The sequence below is a fragment of the Propithecus coquereli genome, unplaced genomic scaffold, assembly GCF_000956105.1.
Source record: "Propithecus coquereli isolate 6110/MARCELLA unplaced genomic scaffold, Pcoq_1.0 Scaffold26, whole genome shotgun sequence".
Lineage (NCBI taxonomy): Eukaryota > Metazoa > Chordata > Mammalia > Primates > Indriidae > Propithecus > Propithecus coquereli.
The window spans coordinates 4,876,947-4,897,932 of record NW_012148174.1 but is presented as its reverse complement, the minus strand read 5'-3'; the positions used below and the strand labels follow the sequence as shown (position 1 = coordinate 4,897,932).

General features: G+C 35.3%; 1 protein-coding gene across 4 annotated transcripts in view; it reads right to left on the bottom strand.

Moving 5' to 3' along the window:
* PTPN13 (protein tyrosine phosphatase, non-receptor type 13 (APO-1/CD95 (Fas)-associated phosphatase)) overlaps positions 1 to 20,986 on the bottom strand; it is a 162,103-nt gene that overhangs the window by 58,791 nt on the left and 82,326 nt on the right. For all 4 annotated transcript variants that reach the window (XM_012647232.1, XM_012647233.1, XM_012647234.1 and 1 more), the window contains exons 8-17: positions 18,325 to 18,420; positions 17,855 to 17,948; positions 14,373 to 14,595; positions 11,688 to 11,762; positions 11,388 to 11,562; positions 9,672 to 9,825; positions 9,268 to 9,406; positions 8,386 to 8,538; positions 4,938 to 5,120; positions 1,133 to 1,295 (exon numbers count right to left, since the gene is read on the bottom strand). In XM_012647232.1, the coding sequence (XP_012502686.1) occupies positions 1,133 to 1,295; positions 4,938 to 5,120; positions 8,386 to 8,538; positions 9,268 to 9,406; positions 9,672 to 9,825; positions 11,388 to 11,562; positions 11,688 to 11,762; positions 14,373 to 14,595; positions 17,855 to 17,948; positions 18,325 to 18,420 (1,455 nt within the window). The remainder of the gene's footprint in view (positions 1 to 1,132; positions 1,296 to 4,937; positions 5,121 to 8,385; positions 8,539 to 9,267; positions 9,407 to 9,671; positions 9,826 to 11,387; positions 11,563 to 11,687; positions 11,763 to 14,372; positions 14,596 to 17,854; positions 17,949 to 18,324; positions 18,421 to 20,986) is intronic.

Sequence of the window (20,986 nt, the reverse complement as noted above, 5' to 3'; positions counted from 1 at the left end):
CACCACCATGCCCGGCTAATTTTTTCTATATATTTTTAGTTGTCCAATTAATTTCTTTCTATTTTTAGTAGAGACGGGGTCTCGCACTTGCTCAGGCTGGTCTCAAACTCCTGAGCTCAAACAATCCGCCCACCTCGGCCTCCCAGAGTGCTAGGATTACAGGCGTGAGCCACCGCGCCCGGCCAGAAATTTTGGATTAAAAATTTATAGGGCTGTGCTGCACAAGCTCATCAGTGCTATTCCATTAAATTTTTTAATCATACACTTCAGAATGTTTTGCTTAAGCCTATAAGAACTTACTTATGCAGAACTGGGTTTTATATAACTTTAATCTTTAATTGCAGAGTAAGCTTTAAATATTTCAGTTCTGACTGAGATATTTTTTGGGAGCCAAATCAGTTTCTTCTACTGGCTCCTGTTTTCAAAAGAAAGTGAAACCACTCTCCTGACCATTTACATTGGATGCTGTGATTATTCATCTCAATCTCAGAACAGAGATGCACTCAAGTAAAACTAACAGGTGGTAGGTAAATCTGTCACCCACATAAATGTGCCGTCTGTCTCTTCACTCACCTGGGTGCATACCCTTCCTGTCCTCTGCCTTGTTTCCCATGTTCTTTCCCTCATCTGGAAAGCCCTCCTATTTATCTCCAACCTACTTAAATTATTTTTGTCTTTCAAATCCAATTCAAGTGCCATCTCTCCAGTACTCTAGCCTCTGACTTCTCTCTTCTCTCGTAGTATGGATGATCAAGTCTGTATGATATAATCTGTTACTAAAATCTTGAACCTCTACTGTGTATTATTGTTTCACATATGTTGGTCTTACCTTCCCAAATAGTGTGTAAGTTTACTGTGGATAGATGTTACATGGCCCAAACTTTTATAATGTTTACATTATAAAATAGACATTTCAACAGGTACTGCCCCAGTGATCTGGGGTGCTTTTCTTAAAATGAGCATGAAATTGAAATCTTAGTTTCATTTGTGACACTTTTATAGTCTTGACTTAGTCATTTCACATGTATATATGTTGTAAGTTTTTATCCTAAACATGGTAGTTCTTTTAAAATTTGTGGCAAAAATTGTGCATATACCCTGACAACATCTGAAATAGTCTGCTTCTCCTTACCGATATCTTGGGCATCTTGGTTGCTTTGTCTTGTTCTCATCTGTAGCTGGAACTTATGCTGGGAAGAGCAGAGGTGCAGCAGGTACTGGCATACCTTACTGTTTTCTGTCTGGAAGGCATGTTTTATTCCATCTGATGTATTTTGCAATGTGATTTTCTTTTTCTACAATATTAATCAAAGGTATTCAAAATTAGAATGCTTTCCTATAACTTTTTTTACATGACCAAATACTATACTCTATTAATAAGTAGAGATATTATTTATATTTCCCATTAGGCATTGTTTTTTTACCTACATCTCATATAAATATAGAAAATATAATCCTATACAGTCATGCATTGCTTAGCAATGAGGACATATTCTGAGAAACGCATCGTCAGGTGATTTTGTCATTGTGCAAACACAGAGTGTACATACACAAACCTAGATGGGATAGCCTACTATGTACCTAGATGATATGTGATAGCCTACTGCTCCTAGGCTACAAACCTGTACAGCATGTTACTGTACTGAATACTGTAGACAACTGTAACACAATGGTAAGTATTTACGTAAACATATCTAAGCATTGAAAAGGTACAGTAAAATACAGTATTTTAGTCTTATGGGACTACCGTTGTATACATGGTCCATCACTGATCAAAAAGTCATTATGTGGCACATGACTGTATTATTATAAACAAATTCAGGAAATAAATTAAAATAATATTATTTGCACTTTAAAAAATCGTAGCCTAAATCAGATTGTATATACCAGCCATCAGCAAGGGAAACAATTTCCTTTAATAAGATTATTCATATTTTGAGTTTATGGCAAGGTTTACAAATACCAAAACTTGTGAAAAAGAGATGATAAGAAATATGTGTTCCACTCTATTGGTTAAAGAAAAAACCCTGAAGTTCAATAAGAATTTTTGTTTAAATAATATATAATGATTAGAGCTGTGATTCGGTTAAGTAGAGTTTGGGTAGCATGAAGGCTGGACAGTTGTGGGAACTTAAAGAAAATGTGGGAATGGACAGGTACTGGATAATGTAACTGCTGGGTTGAGAGATAAAATCCATTGATATTTTTGCCAAATATAGGGAAAGTAGGAGAATCACAAATCTGTTTTATCTCTCTGATATTTCTTTTTTTTTGAGACAGAGTCTCACTCTTTTGCATGGGCTAGAGTGAGTGCCGTGGCGTCAGCCTAGCTCACAGCAACCTCACACTCCTGGGCTCAAGCAATCCTTCTGCCTCAGCCTCCCGAGTAGCTGGGACTACAGGCATGCGCCACCATGCCCGGCTAATTTTTTCTATATATTTTTAGTTGTCCGATTAATTTCTTTCTATTTTTAGTAGAGACGGGGTCTCACTCGTGCTCAGGCTGCTTTCGAACTCCTGAGCTCAAACGATCCGCCTGCCTCGGCCTCCCAGAGTGCTAGGATTACAGGCGTGAGCCACAGCGCCCAGCCATCTCTCTGACATTTCTTGAAAAATAATGTCTCTCATGTAAGAAGGCATCCCCAAATTTGTGACCTATATGGTGAGGCTTGCAGATAATCCACATGCCTTAAAAGACTAGTGTTCAACATGCCAGGGATCTAAGACTGATGTCTCTGGAGAATTGCTCAAGTCCAGTTAGATTGTACTTAAGTTCTTGGCTACTCTGCAGACTATTCTTTCTGCTTCACATCCCTTGTCTTTACTTTGCAGAAATAGGCACAGAAAAGTCATATTTAGTAGGCTTACAAAAGATACAATGACAAAATATGACCCAAACTTCAATCATGCAGGTATCATCTTCATAATTTCTGGTCTTGATTATTTAGAAACTTTTCAATTGACTTTCCTTACTCAGTGAATTCACTTTAAGGAAACTTTACAATACACTATAAATAGAAAAACCAATACCACTTACCATAAATAGAATTTGGCTATAAAACTAAATATAATAAATATAATAGAAACAAAATAACATTGTTAAATCTAGCTAGATACTATGGCCAATGAAATCTCTAGCACTAAACCTGTTTTCTTTGTTAAAAACAGTAATCAGTAAGTGTTAGAGAGCATTTAAAGATAGAGTAGCTTCAAACTAGTATCTTGATAATCAGTAGTATACCTAGTAACTCTTCAAACAGTTGAGGAATCTTTTTTCTTAACAAACCTACCACTTAACCATTGTCAAGTAATTTGCAAGGACACTGAACTCCACAGTTGCAAAATTCTCTCACTGGTCCAAGCATTAATATGAAGGACAGAATCTTTTTAGTCTATCAGTCAAAAGAACTACAGAACTGGTACCTGTAATAAAACACCCAAAGGCAGGAAAGGTCGCACACACAAAAATGCCAAAGATAGGTTAGAGGTTCATAATAATTATGAAAAGTGATACTATAGATGATTTAATATCTAAGAAAGATGCACATGTTTGAAAAAAAATAGAATATTTGATTCTAATTGTTAATGGATGGACTGGACAGGAAATGTGCCTGAGGGAACTCAACTGTGAGAGATGAGAAGGTTGAAGGGTGACTCTTCTCTCTCCCCAGAAATTAGTAGAAGACAAAAAGGAAGGTCAAAAAAGAGAGCTCTGTGTTAGAGAAAGAACTTCAGGACAAATGAATGCTGCTCAATATAGGAATGGTTTACGAGGAAATGTGATCTATTCTCTATTACTGCAGATCTTTAAAGACTAATCATGCCTAGTTCTATGTATGGAGGGGGTGTAGTAGCTTGGCAAATGACATAGAGCTGAATGCTGATTACTTGACTTGTTGCCTTTTCAAAAGTTGTCCAAATTGGATTTGTACTTAAAGTTTCCTTTAGATACTAGCTCTACCAGTATTTCCACTAGGGGAAGGTAAATGAAGTTCAGGTAATTTCCTGGTCTTGACAATCCTGGGAAGATAAGAGTAGTATGGGCTTTCCTGAAGAACATATTATTATCTGGTTATCTTAGTGGTACTTCTGGGTTTCATAGGAAACCAACTAACTAAACATTAGGTCTAGAACTGATTTCAAAGGTCTCTAGGTTGAAGATTAATCAGAGTCCTTCAGGACCTTGATATCTTTATAAAATTGTTCCGGTGAGAGCATATTTCAGCCCAAATATGAACTAAAGGTATCAATAGTCTCTGAATACCATAAGGAAAAAATATCAAAACATATTTTTGATTCACCTCTGGGGTTTGCTAACGGTACTTCAATGTTCAGATATCCCAACTATGTCCTAAATCAAAATATGCTTTTATAGCTGTTTCACGAACATATTTTCTACAAATCACTTTTCTAACTTTATCTCTATAGACAGTATACACTAAAATCTAAGACAGAAAGTCCTGGGACTAGTTAATAAAATCCAGTAAATCTCTGGACTGCTGAGATTAAAATAACTGTTGTTATGAGGGATCTACTACTGAGCTAGACAAAGTTCATTGGAGTTAAGATAATTATCTATCTTAAAAACATTAAGGGGATTTCTCCATGTAATAAGTTATGACCCTAGAATAAGTTCTGACTCAACAGAGAATTCAACTTGGTTGTAATTTAACTAAAGTTAATTGAGCATATAACCAGCTAGGAATGTGTAATACTCTTTTAAAAATCACTTCTTGAAAAAAACCACAAACAAATAAAATCTCAACAATACTTCCTATTAATACAACTAAGAAGGCCGAGTTAAATTGTAGTAAGATATATTAGCTCTACTGAATGACAGAGTCTAAAGGTTACTCAAGGAAGTCAGTTAACACACTACATGGGAAATCAATAACATTTATTCAAAAATATAATAAAAAGAGGTTAAATGGACATACAGAAAAAGAAATCTTCTTGGTTTCCCTCCATGGAAAGCGAAGGACCAATGTGCGAACTCCGTTGTGAACTTCGAACACAAGGACACCTTTGGAACAGACTCCAAGCAATATTCCCGTTTGTGACTTTTTCTCAGGGTGCACTCGGTGAAAATGAACTCCATATTCTGTCAGTCTTTGGCAGACCTGTTGGAACAAAACCACACCACAGCAATGCACTTTGGTAAATGGTGGCAAAAATACTGAAGCTGTACCAGGGTAGTTTAATGTGGAAAGGATAGGCTTCAACAAGTGTTGCTGGAACAATTGGATATTCACAGGCCAAAAAAATAAATCTCAACCCTGATTTGACCCTTAACTCAAAATGATTACAGACCTAAATATAAGAGCTAAAAATAAAAAGTTTAAAAAATTTTTGTGACCTTGGGGTGAGCAAAAATTTCTTCCATTTTTTTTTTAGGAGAATAAAGTATACAAATTGGCCAGGCGCGGTGGCTCATGCCTGTAATCCTAGCACTCTGGGAGGCCGAGGCGGGCGGATTGTTTGAGCTCAGGAGTCCGAAACCAGCCTGAGCAAGAGCGAGACCCCGTCTCTACTAAAAATAGAAAGAAATTAATTGGACAACTAAAAATATATAGGAAAAAAAATTAGCCGGGCATGGTGGCGCATGTCTGTAGTCTCAGCTACTTGGGAGGCTGAGGCAGGAGGATCGCTTGAGTCCAGGAGATTGAGGTTGCTGTGAGCTAGGCTGACGCCACGGCACTCTAGCCCGGGCAACAGAGTGAGACTCTGTCTCAAAAAAAAAAAAAAAAAAAAGTATACAAATTTATTTAATGTGTATAAACATGGAAGTCATATAAAATATGAGACTCAAAGAGGAGCCAGATGGTTGAAGTTTAAACACCCTCCTATAAGGGAGAGGGAAATGGAGGAGAGGTGCTGCAGGTGATTTTTAGAGGCATAGTAAATGATTTTAGGGAAGATGAACGGATTTGGAAGACAGAAATATTAACTTATAAATGTTTCTCTTTGGAATCTGAATGAGCCGAAGAGGCAGAACAAAGTCCCTCCAGATGCAGTTACATTCCTTAGTCTCCTTTCCTAGAATAGATAACAAAGTTTCAGGAGGGGACAGAAGGCAATTGTGGGTGGGTCAGGTTTTAAGGCAGCTAAGGGAATATTAAAGTAAAATCTAAGCTTGTGCTGGGAGTGGGAGGGGGAAAGGACAGGAGAAGTCAGAATGTCCTTGATTCTGTGGCAGCTTCTAAGGCCTTTTTATTTTAGTTCAGAGCTCAGCACACCAAAGTGCCATGCTTTTTGGGGCATTTTTTCTGAGACCCAAAAGTATGCATAGTAAATTTGCATACAGATGCTTCTTTGCTTTTAATGGGGTTACCTCCTGATAAACCCATTGTAAGTCAAAAATATCATAATTCAAAAATGCATTTAATACCCCAAAAACCCCATTGTAAAGTTGAGAATTGTAAGTGGAATTGTTTTAAGTTGGGAACCATCAGTACTTTCAGTAATTTTTTTTTTTTTTTTTTTTTTGAGACAAAGTCTCACTGTGTTGCCCGGGCTAGAGTGCTGTGGCATCATCCTAGCTCACAGAAACCTCAAATTCCTGGGCTCAAGTGATTCTCCTGCCTCAGCCTCCCGAGTAGCTGGGACTACAGGCATGCGCCACCATGCCTGGCTAATTTTTTCTACATATTTTTAGCTGTCCAATTAATTTCTTTCTAATTTTAGCAGAGACGGGGTCTTGCTCTTGCTCAGGCTGTTTTCGAACTCCTGAGCTCAAACAATCCGCCCGCCTTGGCCTCCCAGAGAGCTAGGATTACAGGCGTGAGCCACCGCGTCCGGCCACTTTCAGTAATTTAAATGAGCAAAAATTTCTTAGATAGGACATAAAAAGCACGAACCATAAAAGAAAAAATTGAAAACTTCATTAACATCAAAAACTTGCTCATCAAGAGTCAATGTTAATAAAATATAAAGGGAAGCCACAGACTGAGAGAAAAATCAGTGTACAACATATATCTGATAAAAGACTTGTATCCAGAATACATAAAAAGAACATGTACTTTTCAACAGTAAGGAAACATAACCACATAGAAAACTGGGCAAAAGGTTTTTTATTAGCTATGTCAACAAAGAAGATATATGAATGGCAAACAAACACACGAAGAGATGCTCAACAGTAATGAGGAAAATACAAATTAAAACCATAATAATATACCACTACTCACATAGTTCAAGGGCTAAAGTGAAAAAGACTCAAAATACCAAGTGTTGTTGAGGATGTGGAGCAACTGGAACTCTCATACACTGTTGGTAGGACTGTAAAATTGTAGAACCACTTTGGAAAACATTTTGGCAATTTCTTACAGAGTTAAACATATACATACCTTAGGTCCTAGCAATACATTGTCCAAGGTCACCCAGCCAGTTGAAAGAAGAATTCAAATATAAGACTGTCTGCCTGTAAATCCTAGATTCTTTTCACTGTACCAATCTGCCCTCTACCATTATTAATAAAAATATAACTTGATATTTATTATAAAAATAAAAATGTAGTAACTAAGGAAAACATAAATTCATAATTTAATATCTTTAAATTTAGACTCAAACAAAACAAACCACGTTGGCTTTCTTACCACGAATCCTAGATTAAAGGTGGTATAAGTATGTGAATCAAACCCTTTTGTAGATTTTCATAGGGCTGGGAAACCTGGCTCCTTGCAAATGGAGCAGCAAATGGAAGGCATACTGTTTATATCCTAGGGAGCTGAAACAAGAGAACGTTCTAAAAGTTTCTCTTTTCAATGGAACACTATGTTATTATATTCGTTATTCATATTGGAAGTTTGCATAGTGCTATTTTTCTTGATGACAAACATACTACTATTTATCTAAGGTCTTATAGGAAGCTGGTGGCAGAACTGTAACCATAAATCAATTTTTCTGAGTTCCTACCCCTGTGTAAATTAGTTGGCAGTTAGTGGAAAGACCATTTTCAAAGGGTGCAAATGAGTTTTAAGCCCTTTGAGAAAATACAAAACAAAACAATTTTAGAATCAGTGTGAACTTGTCTCTCACATCCAGCCATTTGCCAAATTCAATTGTTTCTTTTTTATAATATATCTTGATTTTGAGAGTATGGAACATGAGAAAAGCATAGAATTTATAGCCAGATAGATATGGGTTCAAATCATAGTTTTGCCCCCTACACTAGCCACTGAGTTTGGGAACATTACATTTCCTCTTTGAGACTGAGTCCCCTCTTTTATAAAGTGAGAAATAAGATACCACAGTTTCGGTGAGCAATAAATGACATGAGATAATGCAGTTTCAGTTATGGGCACTTGGGCTTTTGTATGTGTCCTCCAACACTTTTTGCTTATTTTGAAAAAGATACAAAGCTTATCATTCGTAATCTTGCACACTTACCTTTAAAAATTCTAACTCTGTCTCTTTTTCAGAAGCTCCCACATAGGTATTGTGCAATTTGGGTAACTCTTCTTTAATATAGGATAAATCAAGTTTCTCCATTACTCTGGCAGGCAAATAATGTTCCAGTCTAAAATAAGATACACCATGAACCTAAAAAGGAGAATATTTCTGTAAGCAATTCTGTTTGCCTTTTATTGGAATAAACTCTCTTCCTCCTATCTTATAGTTTGTGCTTCAGCCAAGAGATAAAATACTTCTACGTATTTCTACTTCTCTCTCTGAGGAATGAGTTTTAGAGAACATGTATCAGTCTTTTAGTGAGGTTGATGACTGAACTGATTAGCAAGCTTGTGGAGAGTGACATTCAAGAGTCTCATATCACTATAGTTTAGGATGAATGTTGCGAAGGATGCCGCTCCAGGGGCACAGTCTCTCGCCCCTTGCTTTCTCTTAGATCACTTGTATTTAGGAGCATTAGGCTGTAAACATACAGCAAGTTCTCCACGTAGTGAGCTCTGCTAGGTTCCCAGCCCATAACAATGTGGATCCATGTGGATGGTAGAAGATCCCTTTAATTCATACTTGGCTAATAACTCTTGTGTCTAGTCTCTATTAGTTAGAACTTGGGAGAAGGAGGGCTAAGTGTTACATATTCCTAAACTCCAAAACTGGGTAACTTTAAATAGAAAAAAAAAATCCATACTGCATGATTTTATATAACCAATATACACGGGATGCTTGGTCATTCTGAGGTACCAAACTAGACTCGAGAATCTCCACATCTAAATGTCAAACACCTTAACCAGGTTTAGTCCTTAACTACACCAAATGTGAGAGCACCAATACAAAAGTGGCCCTGGAGAAAAACATAAATCCTACCTCTGGCTGATAATCTCCATACTCAGCCTGGAGAGCCAAGGATGCCAGCAACAAGGAAGTCTCATCATCGCAGTGCATCCTCTCCTCCAAGATATCTTTTCGCAGCTGAAGGTAATACTGATGACAGGTCAGAGTATGTCTGGAAAAAATAAATATACACACAAGCATCTAGGCTTTTGATCTTGAATATTAAAGTGACTTTTGTTATAGACATATATGGTTAGTTTTCAAGATGGTTTATTATTAAGGCATAGGATTAAATAAACTATTTTGAAAGAAATATTTCTTTTATGATAAAGAAGACATTATCATTGATCAGAATCAAATAATTCAGTTATCAATATGCTAAAGGATCAAAAGACCAGTGGTCAAAAAGAGCAAAAGAGAAACTCTTGTGTACTCACTGTATTAGACTAACATCATCCATGAAAAATTTAATTCGGAAAAACAAAGTAAAATTAATAGTGGCTTTGCTCTTTTTCTTTGGTTCTTCTTTCCATCCCTCTGGGGCCACTTTGGTTAATTTTAAATCAGGATCAACAAAGAAATATTCATTATCTAAAACAGAATCAGAAAAACATTCGGATAAAGTAAAAAATACTTTAATGTTTTTTTTTTCTGATTTCTTGATTTTTGGCCAGACTTGCACAAACTAGTATCATACAAGAATAAAACAAGACTGTTGAGAAGTATGGCAGAGAGCTCCGAGGCACTGCATATAGATGGGAGGCAACATGGCTCCATCTTTTAAGAATGGGCCAGATAGATTCAACTGGCCAGGATTCAACTCCTGGCCACATCATTTACTATCTGTATGACACTGAATATATTATTTTGCTTCTCTAGACATCAATTTTCTTGTCAATAAGATAAGGATAGTGATAATTCCTGTTTTATAGGGTTATTATAAGGATCAAATGACAATGGATATAAAACACTTGGTAAAGCACATAGTACATGGTAAGTATTCAATAAATATTAACTTATATTTATTATTGATCTATCAGCTGAAACCTAGGAGGAATGACAGTCATCATTTTATTTTTATTTTTCAATGTCATCTTTTAACTATTATTGCCTCACCAAATAAAAAGATTATTCAATAAAATCTGCTTTGTCCAGCATGTTTAAGAAATTAGGTGTATTATAAATACAAATTCTGATTAATGGATTATCTTTATGTAGATAGTATTACCTGATTAGTCGAAAGTGAAATTAACAAAGTGATAGAACATCAGTAGGTACTACCTGAATATTCATTAGATGACTTTAAAAAATGAATTATTCATTTTTTAAGGCACATGAATTCACTAAGCTATGTTGAACAAAATATTTCTTTTATGATAAAGAAAACATTATCATGATCTTATAGAGTTTCAGAATGATTTGACCCTTCAATTCTCATTTGTACTTTGTACTTTGTTGTCTAAGCTTTCCAAGTTAAATTTTGAGGTAAACAGGAATCTGAAATATTGAAGAGTAATTTATAAATATAATGATTTATAAAAGAAAGAAGATTCCAAAGAGTTTCTTATTGCTATGGCAACTATAATTGGTAAATAGGAGAGGTTTCTACTGAAGTTGTGCTCTGAAACTACTGTAGTTGTGAATGTCATGAAGTTAAGTGGATGCTTAAAAATGTTTAAAAGATATATGAAATGACTAATTTTCAGTTATCAACTATCATTTTAAAAAGACACTATGGTTATAGGATAGTGGGCTAAAGAAGTTGATGTGGAAATTCAGAAATAGGGTCCTGCTATATATTAAGACTCATATTAGGATACTAATTTCTAGAGTATATATATATAGGCAATTAACATAAAATGGTTCCTAAAATATAATGCTTAAAATCTATTTTTATATAACCATAGCCAAAAAACAAACAAAAAAAACCACTTCATAGTCAGATACAGAAGGTGCCTAACAAACATAGCTATTAAAATAATGAACATAGTTAGGAGAAGGAAGGGAGTTCCTAACTCACTTCTGCTTCTCAATGCTGACTTGTTTATTTAGTTAATATTTCCCAAAATGAGGTTGGGCATAATAACAGGTATAGGGAGTCTGCTTATTGCCAAGTTTCCATATTATACTCTGAATTTAAAATTTCTTGGTACCTTTGAGGGTAGCTAAAGCAAACAAATGATGCTCCACTAAGCCGATATGGGCCACGACCATATCGAACACATCTTTACATATAGTTTTGGTATCACAGGTCAGTTCCAGTCTCTGCCCACTCAGAAGCATTATGTTTACTTTCCTTCGGTTATCCTCATTCTTCCCTTTCTTGGTCTGCAATTGAAAAAAATAAATGGCATTTATTCAAATAAGCATTATAAGAATTTTAATTGGTTTTTTAAAAACAGAATTACTGAAATTACTTCCTAAGAGTGACACAAATTGGTTTTATTACTTACAAGGATAGACCGCGGCAAATCTAAAGATATAAATGGTTCAATCGTCATTTTCACAAACTCAGGGCCGAAGAAATTCTGAAAATCACATAAGTAGAATCAATAGTTTTTAATATTTATTCTAGCTCTTTCCTTGAAAGAAAAACAATGCAATAATAATAAATTACATACAAAACCACCACATTAGAACTAGGTGATCTAAAATAAATGCTGAAACTTTCAATGAAAAAGCACACAGGAATTTAATGAGAACAGGAATGGAATGTACCTTATGCTAACTTTTAACAGAAGTTTTTCCTCATTTATGTTTTCTAACCAGTGATGTCAAATATAATGCCTAACTTTATGCTGTTTCACAGGATTTTCATTATTTGGCCTCCAGATAGACTCAGACTCTCAAAAAAAAAAATAGTAGTCTTACTTACTGAAGTAACATAGAGTTATCAAGCTCATATGAGGATTTGGTTTAATGTTGCAAATGTATGAAGTGATTGAACAGAATCTTATTGTTTTAAAGAGTGATATTCAATCTAAAACAGGTTATAGTTAGAGGACATCTACTTTGTGACTATAAAAATATATATACATCTGCAATCATTTGAACCCTATGACACTGCACTTTCTGTTTCAAATAATGATAACTAGGGATAGTATATGTATCACATGTAGTCTCTGACCCCCATCAATGCCACCAGCAAGAAAAATATCTCAAGAAATGGAGGGACTCAAGGGACAGGGAAAGTAGAGCCCAAGCTCTGCATTTATTGCTTCTCAATCTACCTTTTCCCTTTCCTTTTGTATTATATATTCAAGGGTTTTGGTCAGAGGAAGGAATTACTTTAGGAGATAACTTTAAACAAGTTAGACTCCAAGTGGGAGCAGGGTTGAGAAAAGACTACAAGATTATGTCCAAATGGGCAAAAGGTACAATGAAACAAAGACTAATCTTGAGGCCAAAGGCAGGTGGTGCATGTGTGCATATGTTTGAATTAATGGAGTTTTGTTTTCATTGGTTTCTTCTTCACATTTGCCTGTACAGCTCATTTGCTTGCTTGGTGTGGGAATTCTATTCAATTAATTGAGGGTGGAACATGTGACAGATACCATTTAAGTAAAAGTTTAACATTAAGGGTTTGTTAATATTCAATGAACCAATAGGGCACATTTTAAACAAGAATAGAAGCAGAGTAGGAAAAATGGAAATGGTCTGCTATGGGAAGACCATAATCTAATAATGATCAACTAGGGCAACAGGGTATGAACAAGTTAAAATGTGTCTATGCCAAAAGGAAAACAGGAAAAAAACTATAAAGGTATAAGCTATAATTTACAAATTACAAATGAACCAAAGTTCTAGGTTAGCTGTCTGAAACTGGTTTGGTGTGCATGTTTGTGCGCCCCGTATGCTGCTCACTTAATTATTGTATTGGAAGCCCACACTATTTTGTATGACATCTAACCTATTGTTTACTTTTAACATAGATATTGGTTATAATAATAAATTGATGAAGCCTGATTGAATTTCTTCCTTTTAGTTGAAAATAAATCCAGTTATATTTTATTGGAATCTAGTAACTTTAAAATTGGATAGTGTCTTATAAATTACAACCCAATCCCACATTTTTTACAACATTAACACAATGAGACACGAAGAGGTTTAAAATTTTACATTAAGCCATATAACAACACCATAAAGAATAGAATACAAGTCTTCCAATTTGCAGTTCAATGCGATTTTCAGTACCCATACTGGTTTTTTCTCCTTAGAATACTATGAAGCAAATTTGAATTCTATCAATTTCAGGGCGTACCAATGTGCTTCTAAGATAATTCTTTGAAGCAATCAACAAAAATTGAAACAGAATAAGGTGATATACTTTCTTAGTGCAGAACTAAGAAAAAAACCTCATTCTAGATTTTATCTCTTTTACTAATATTTATTTTGCTTTTGAAGAATTATTTTTAAAGTAACATTACAAATGAGATGCTGCCTCACCTATTAAATTGGTGATGATAAAAAACAATGATATCCAAAGTAGGTTATGGATATGGCAAAACAGGCATGATATGACTATAGGAAGCATAAATTGGTACAGACTTTTGGAAGGGCGATTTGACAATATGTATTAAATGTCTTAAAAAAATGTCTTTGATTTGGCTATTTTACTTGGAGGAATTTATCTGCAAAGATTTAGGTACAGGTACGCTCATCAGAGCATTGCTTTCAACAGCACTAACAACAAATTAGAAACATTTTAAATGTCCAATTATTGGAAGCTGATTAAAGAAATTATAGTACATGGTAAAGTCACAGAATGAAGTACTTTATAGTGCTAATAATATTACAGAAGTTAAAAATGCGCAAGATATTTTACATGAGAAAAGAAATATGGATTTAGAGTATCTTAACTGTATACTTTAAAAATATATTCATGATCGTTAAAATCAACTGGCTCTATTCAGTAGTGTGGGGGATTATTTTCTAATATTAAGAAATTTATTAAAAACAGCTAAATATTTATTTTAATATCAAGCAACAAGATAATTAACCCCAATGGAAACTAATAAGGGATTTCAATTTTATCTACAGGCTACTTTAGGATCTCTATAGCAATTTTTTCAAAGAACTTTGCCAAACAGTTCCCTGTGAGAGCAAGTTTAAATGTAGTAACCTGAGAATCAACTTACTCTCAGTTTTCTTTGGGTCATGGCTGTTTCTAGGGCAATTTCTCTTAAGGGATCCCTGGTGATGTCAAGCATGGAAGCTTTGATCGTGTCTCCTGGATACAGGCTCAACCGAGACTGTCTAAGGGCCATTCTGGCTTGCAGCTGCATCATTTCTTCTTCTTGCCGTTTTAGCATGATCTCTTGATTAATTAAGTTGCCTTCAAGGGGTGTTTCATATTGTCTGCTATATAGAAAAGAGGAGAAAAGTAAGGGTTGGGAAGAAAACAATTGTTTTAAGGCTAATTAGGAAAACTACATGTTAAGTAAGGTAGCAAGAATTTAAACAAATTTTACCTTTTCATTTGAGAAGAATCTTTGCATTATACAGTCTATGCTGTACCCATCTCAAATGGATTACTGTAACTGTCTCCTAACTGGTCTTTTACTTCTGTAAACTGTTCTTCAAAGAACAGACGAGAGTAATCCCATCACAATGTAAATTAGATCATGGCTTTCCATACTTACAATCATCCACTGGCTTCCCATTACACTTAGAATAACATCGAAAGTGCTCACCTATACTCTGGTTTCTCTTCAAAACGAATAGATCTTTCGCCTTTTATTAAAGTGCTCACCTTAGTTTCTGTGGCCTGACGTGATTTGGGTCCTGGCTACTTGGTTGCCATCCACTCTGCCTTTCAACTCATTCTGTTGTAGCCACACTGCCTTTCTTGCTATTCCTCTAACATTCAACACATCTCCTATACCTTAGGGCCTTTCTACTTGCCGTTCTTTTTGTCTGAATACTCTTCCTGCTGATATCTGCATAGATTACTTCCTTATTCCAATCAGCTTTCTGTTCAAAGTCATCCCTTAAGAGAGACAGTCTCTGATCATATTACCTATATAAAATAGAATCTGGACATCACATCCCTATACTTCCTATCCCCTTAGGCAGCTTTATTTTTCTTCAAAGCACCATCACTATATGCACTACTTACTTTTTTTTATGGTTTATTGGCTGTCTCTCATCTCTAGAAAGTCACCCGGGGGCTGTGTTGTTCATAACTCTATCTCCAGTACCTAAAAGTACCTAATACATGGTAGGTGCTCAATAATTACTTGTGGAATGAATAACTGCACATAATTTTATGGCTCACTCTCACGTAAGGGGGAAGGATTCATGGACAATAAGAACTTGAATACATACGTTTAAACTCAAATCTGTTATTTTTACCAAGTGTATTAGTCTTCTTGCTTAAATTATTTTACACCAGAGCTACTAACAGGTAGCAAAAATGATTATTATTTTATTTCTCCCAACACAATATCTGGTAGAAGTTTCTGAAAGTACTGAAAAGTTTGAGAAACAAAAACAACTTTGACTCTGTTTGGAGTCAGAAAAAAAAAAGCTTACCTCAACAAGCAGAGAGGCACAGAAGCAGTGGGAATGTACTATGTATAAATTGTACTTCAAAAGCTAACACATAAAAAGGCTTAGAGATTCTCTTTGGAAAAGGCTTTGAATATCCTTTTTGGTCACTGAAAGACACTTTTGATAGCTCAGAATACAAAAATTACTCATTCTGCTGCATCTGACTCAATTTCCTGTTAATCTCCCTCCACCCCCCCCAGGATACAAATTAATAGCACTCTCTAGATCTGTGTTGCCATTTCATTCTAGCTAAAGGGAATGGAAATTTTTATAAAGAAGCATGCAACATGTATAAATACCGCAGTATTTATAGATCTTACAAATATGTGACCTACAGAACAAAACAGGACCTCCTCATTATGTACCAGCATGTTAAGAATATTATCAGGAACCTTTGTACACATTCAGAAAATTCTGCACTTGAATAAGGAATGTAGCCAATATTTTAGCTAATGTGTACTTCTGTGGGCAGAAAAAAGATGGAAATAGTTAAAAGAAGTAGAGTTTAACAACTTACGTTAAGACAATACATACATACACCTAAAAATCCACTTCCTGAAATATTTTTCTTTTACCTATAGCTATATCTAACTCAGATGCTATGAACACCGCACAGGTTTTTCTTACCCCACAAAGTATAAACACAGATTTGACAAACTAAGGTGGCCTTAATGTTAGTATTTCTGTAAATAAAATCTAGAAACAGTGAAAATTAAGATTCTCTTATAATCTTGACACTTTTGAGGTTCCTCATCATGAAAATCAAAATAAGGCTCACAAAATGATTTAACTTTGTTTGAAAAATATGTCTTTTTTTTTCTTAAGACAGTTGCTCTGGTGCCCGGGCTAGAGTGCCATGGCATCAGCCTACCTCACAGCAACCTCAAACTCCTGGGCTCAAGCCATCCTCCTGCCTCAGCCTCCCGATTAGCTGGGACTACAGGCGTGCGCCACCATGCCTAGCTAACTTTTTCTATTTTTAGTAGAGATGGGGGTCTCACTCTTGCTCAGGCTGGTCTTGAACTCCTGACCTTGAGAGATCCTCCTGCCTTGGCTTTCCAGAATGCTAGGATTACAGGTGTGAGCCACTGTGCCCAGTTATGGGTACTATCTATTGATAGTTTACAGGTGTGAAATGGTATCAGGCAGAATTAATTAGCTAAGGAGCAAATTTTTGTTAATTTCCAAAAGATTCTTTTGTATTTGGTGGCACTGGAATTAAATCAACTGAAATATAGAATTTAAAAGGATTCCCACACTTTGGGAGTAAATTTGAAGCAACTTCTAGTCCTCTCATATCACATACAAATTTGAAATTAATGTTTAGCATTAACAACATCTTTTGATCGTGGAAGAGACCTGTGCACACGTGACAAGGACACATATCACTACCGACTGGACACCTTTCAGTTTAAACAAAGTAAATCAACACACAGCTACAGTACTACCACCTTCACTCTAGCACAAGAATGACAGTAACACCTTATAAGAAATTCGCTAAGTATTTCGGAATGAAAATGAACTCTAAACAGCTTAAATTTGGCTTTTAAAAAATACCAGATAACCGCTTTTAAACCAGAAAAGATATAGTAATGGTAAATAATTAACTTTTTACATAATAGTTACTTAGTAGTAAGCTACTTATTATTCATTCAACAAATAAATACTCACTGAAAGCCTGCTGGTTGAGCCTCTTCCAACCTTTCAAAAGAGGTATTAGTCTCTTAGAAATCAAAGTTTACTATCTTCTCACAGATTTTTAATGCCACCTTTCACCTTCCTGTTATTTTATATTCATATTGACAATTTTAAAAATCAGGCACAAACTATAAATAACCAGAGCCAATTCTGATTTTAAAAGATTCCAGTACCTTGTCTGTCATGTAATTAGATGAATTTCTGAGAACTTAAAGAGAAAGGGAGCTAAGAGAAAGGAAGAGAAAAGGAAAATGAAAAAAATAAAAGGAATGAAAAAGAGGAGAAGGAAAAAACTACTTGACTCTAATAAAAGAAAATCCCCAACACCTGTCACTGGAAATACATTATTACTATTTTTTCATATGCATACCTTGGTCTCTGTGACTGGCCTTGACTTGGGGTTTCATCTACCCCTGGGAGACCACTGCTGGATTCAAACCTCCTTGAGGCTTCGCTTCTTCTAACTAATTATGAATCAAAAAAGAAATAATGATGCAGGTCATAAAAATATGAAAGAATTCTTATTTAAAACTCAAGCATTTAGCAGACATATATTTGTACAAATCATATTCATAGAACCAAATTAATGACATTATTTTATTAAACTCTTTTGCATAAGTCATGTTATTTTTAAAGACAATGGATTATTACCTCCACTATGAAAATGACTACACTGTTGTTTGAGGAAACTGCTGTTTATGAGTAAATGGCATCTTTTTACAATATAAAATTTTATATGGATTATTCTTCTTGACAACTTATAATTTAACACTACTGAAAGAAGAATGATAATTGTGGTTTCTTAAAAACAACATTTTGCTTGTTTCAGATCTATCTCACCTTGTCTGAAATCTGATTCAGAGGAAATAATAGATGGACTTTCACTGGAGGTACTAAAGATGTCACTGTGGTAAGTCTTGTATCTTCGAATTGGTTCTAAAGAATTAAAACAAAAACATTAGAAAGCAAACTCATTAGCTGTTCCACACACATCAAATAATGTATTACATTTAATCTTGTGGTATTAGAACATTTTATACATTGCTTTAAATTTACCAATTGCTGGACTGTATTAAAGAAATGTGGTCCCAATTTTGAGTTTGGTATACTGGTTAACAGCATGGACTCTGGACCCAGACAACCTGGGTTTGAATCTCAGCACTATCACTTAAGAATTAAATGAATGAATACATGCAAAGCTCTCAGAACACAGGAACAGAGTACGTGCTATATATAAGCATCACCATTAATGAGCAGTTTTGGAATGCTTACTATGTGTAATTCTGTTAGGTGCTATAAGTGATAGAAAACCCAAAGACACAACTCCAAAGAATTTGAAACGTAGAAGATAAGACAAGTACACAAATATTTAATTTGAGACAGCTGTTTAGTTCCACCAGAATGAGGTGACAAGCATTGGAGGTAGGGTTCTGCATAGGTTGTGTACAGCGTGCCCTGTACAAATTTAAATCCTACCTTCTAAATATTTCTTTTATTTTCCCATAAACTTATTTTATTTATTTATTTATTTGGTATAAATTTAAGGGGTACAAATGCAGTTTTGTTACATGGATATATTACATAGTGGTGAAGTCTGGGCTTTTAGAGTAACCATCACCCAAATAATATACACTGTACCCTTTAAGTAATTTCTCATCCCTCATCACCAATGTGTATTATTCCACACTCCATGTCCATGTGTACACATTATTTAGCTCCCACTTATGACCGACTCCCTCTTCTTCAGCCACTGTCCCTATCATTGAGCACGAGTCCTCTTCTGCCTGGACTACTGCAGGTCTCCTAAATCTCCTTTCTGCAGTCTTGCTCCTCTCATATGATAATTCACATTACAGAGAGCTAAACTTCCCAGAAATGAAAATCTGAGTATGCCATTGTATTTCTTTAATTCCTTTAAACTAGTATCTTCAAAATACAATTTAAAACTCCTTAGGTTGGCATACAAAGCCTTTCGTAACCTAGTCCCCAAGTACATTCATAACAGTGGCTCTGCATGTTTTGAAATCAGATTCATTTGTGAGAATCGGGTAAAAAAGTATAGATCTCTCTCTCCCCACCCCCCAAAATTTATCTATACACAAAAATTTAAATATAAATTTGAAAACTCAATTCAGCTAAAAGCTTTATTATCCTCCACTCCCCCCAAAATTCTGCACTCACCTTTCTAAATTTGCAGATAATCAAAAGCATATTAATTTTGAGATTCCTTGCTGAAAGGTAATTTCTCTGCTAGAAATGCTGTTCTCTTTCTTCTTTACCTGAGTATTTTTTTTTTCCTTTAAGAGAAGCCTCACCTTCTACCTAAAAGTTTTTCAGACCACCTAAAGGCTGAGTCAGACATTGCTCTCTTACTTTCATGTTACCTTATGCTTAACTAATTGCAACTCTTCCACTAGCTTGTAGTTCTCTCTGTACTTGTTTGTGCCCCCTACCTAAATGATAAGTTCTCTGACAAAAAAGATTTTATCTTTCTTAGAAGTACCTCTAGTATCTACCAAATATCTGGTGCATAGCAAGCACAAAGTAAATATTTTCTGAATAAAAAAATGAACAAGTGTTACATAAAGATCACTGGTGACTTTCAAGGTAACTATTTTCATTGTACAAACAGATCAGAGGCCAAATCAAAGAGGGTTAAAGAAGGACTAGATGGTAAGAAGTTGAGTAAATGAGTATACACTATTCTCTCAAGAACTCTGAGGATTTGGGAAAGGAAAAAGATTTTAAGATTTCTTTTTGGCACAGTGGAATGTTTGTGCCCAATTTCAGGCAATGAATAATAGGCCTGTGGAGTCAGGGAGACTGAAGTTGCAAATGGTAGCTGAAAAACCTGATTAAAAAATGTGTTGCAGGAAACAGGAGATGGAAAAAAGAACACACATGGGATGGTTAGTTTGACAAGGAGGAAAAATCCTTCTTAAGAGAAATAAATTATGGACACAGGAAAAGGTGAAAATACAGAGGGAAGCCCAAGATACACATGTTAGAAAATTGCCTGCAATAAAAAGTGAATCACTTCCTAGGAGCCGGTTTGGCTGGAAGCTTGAGAAGAGTGGAGAAATTCTGCTGTGAAGAATGTTGACAAGGGTCAGCAGAAACCACATGAAAGCTTTCATGTAGCCACAAGGTTTAAGGGTAGGCTAGAATGCACGAATTTTAGTGGAACTGATTAGAATTGTTTCGTGACTTTTTCTTGGCACTGGAGAAGGTAGACTGTGGGAAATACCTAAAACTGAGGAGTGATACAGGACGTATGGCGGCGGAGAATCTAGGTTGGTGAGAATTCTTTTTCAGTAGTCTGCAACACAAAGGACAAGGACTTCACACAATGAATTACTGCTTGTGCTAGAAGGTGTTTAAAAGAGATTCCTTGAAATAAAAAAACAGAGATTCTTAAAAGAAAAAGAAAGAAATGAATGAATTAAATAGTTCAATGGCATCAAAGGAATAAGGTTTGTGAAACCAGAATGAGGACGATGGG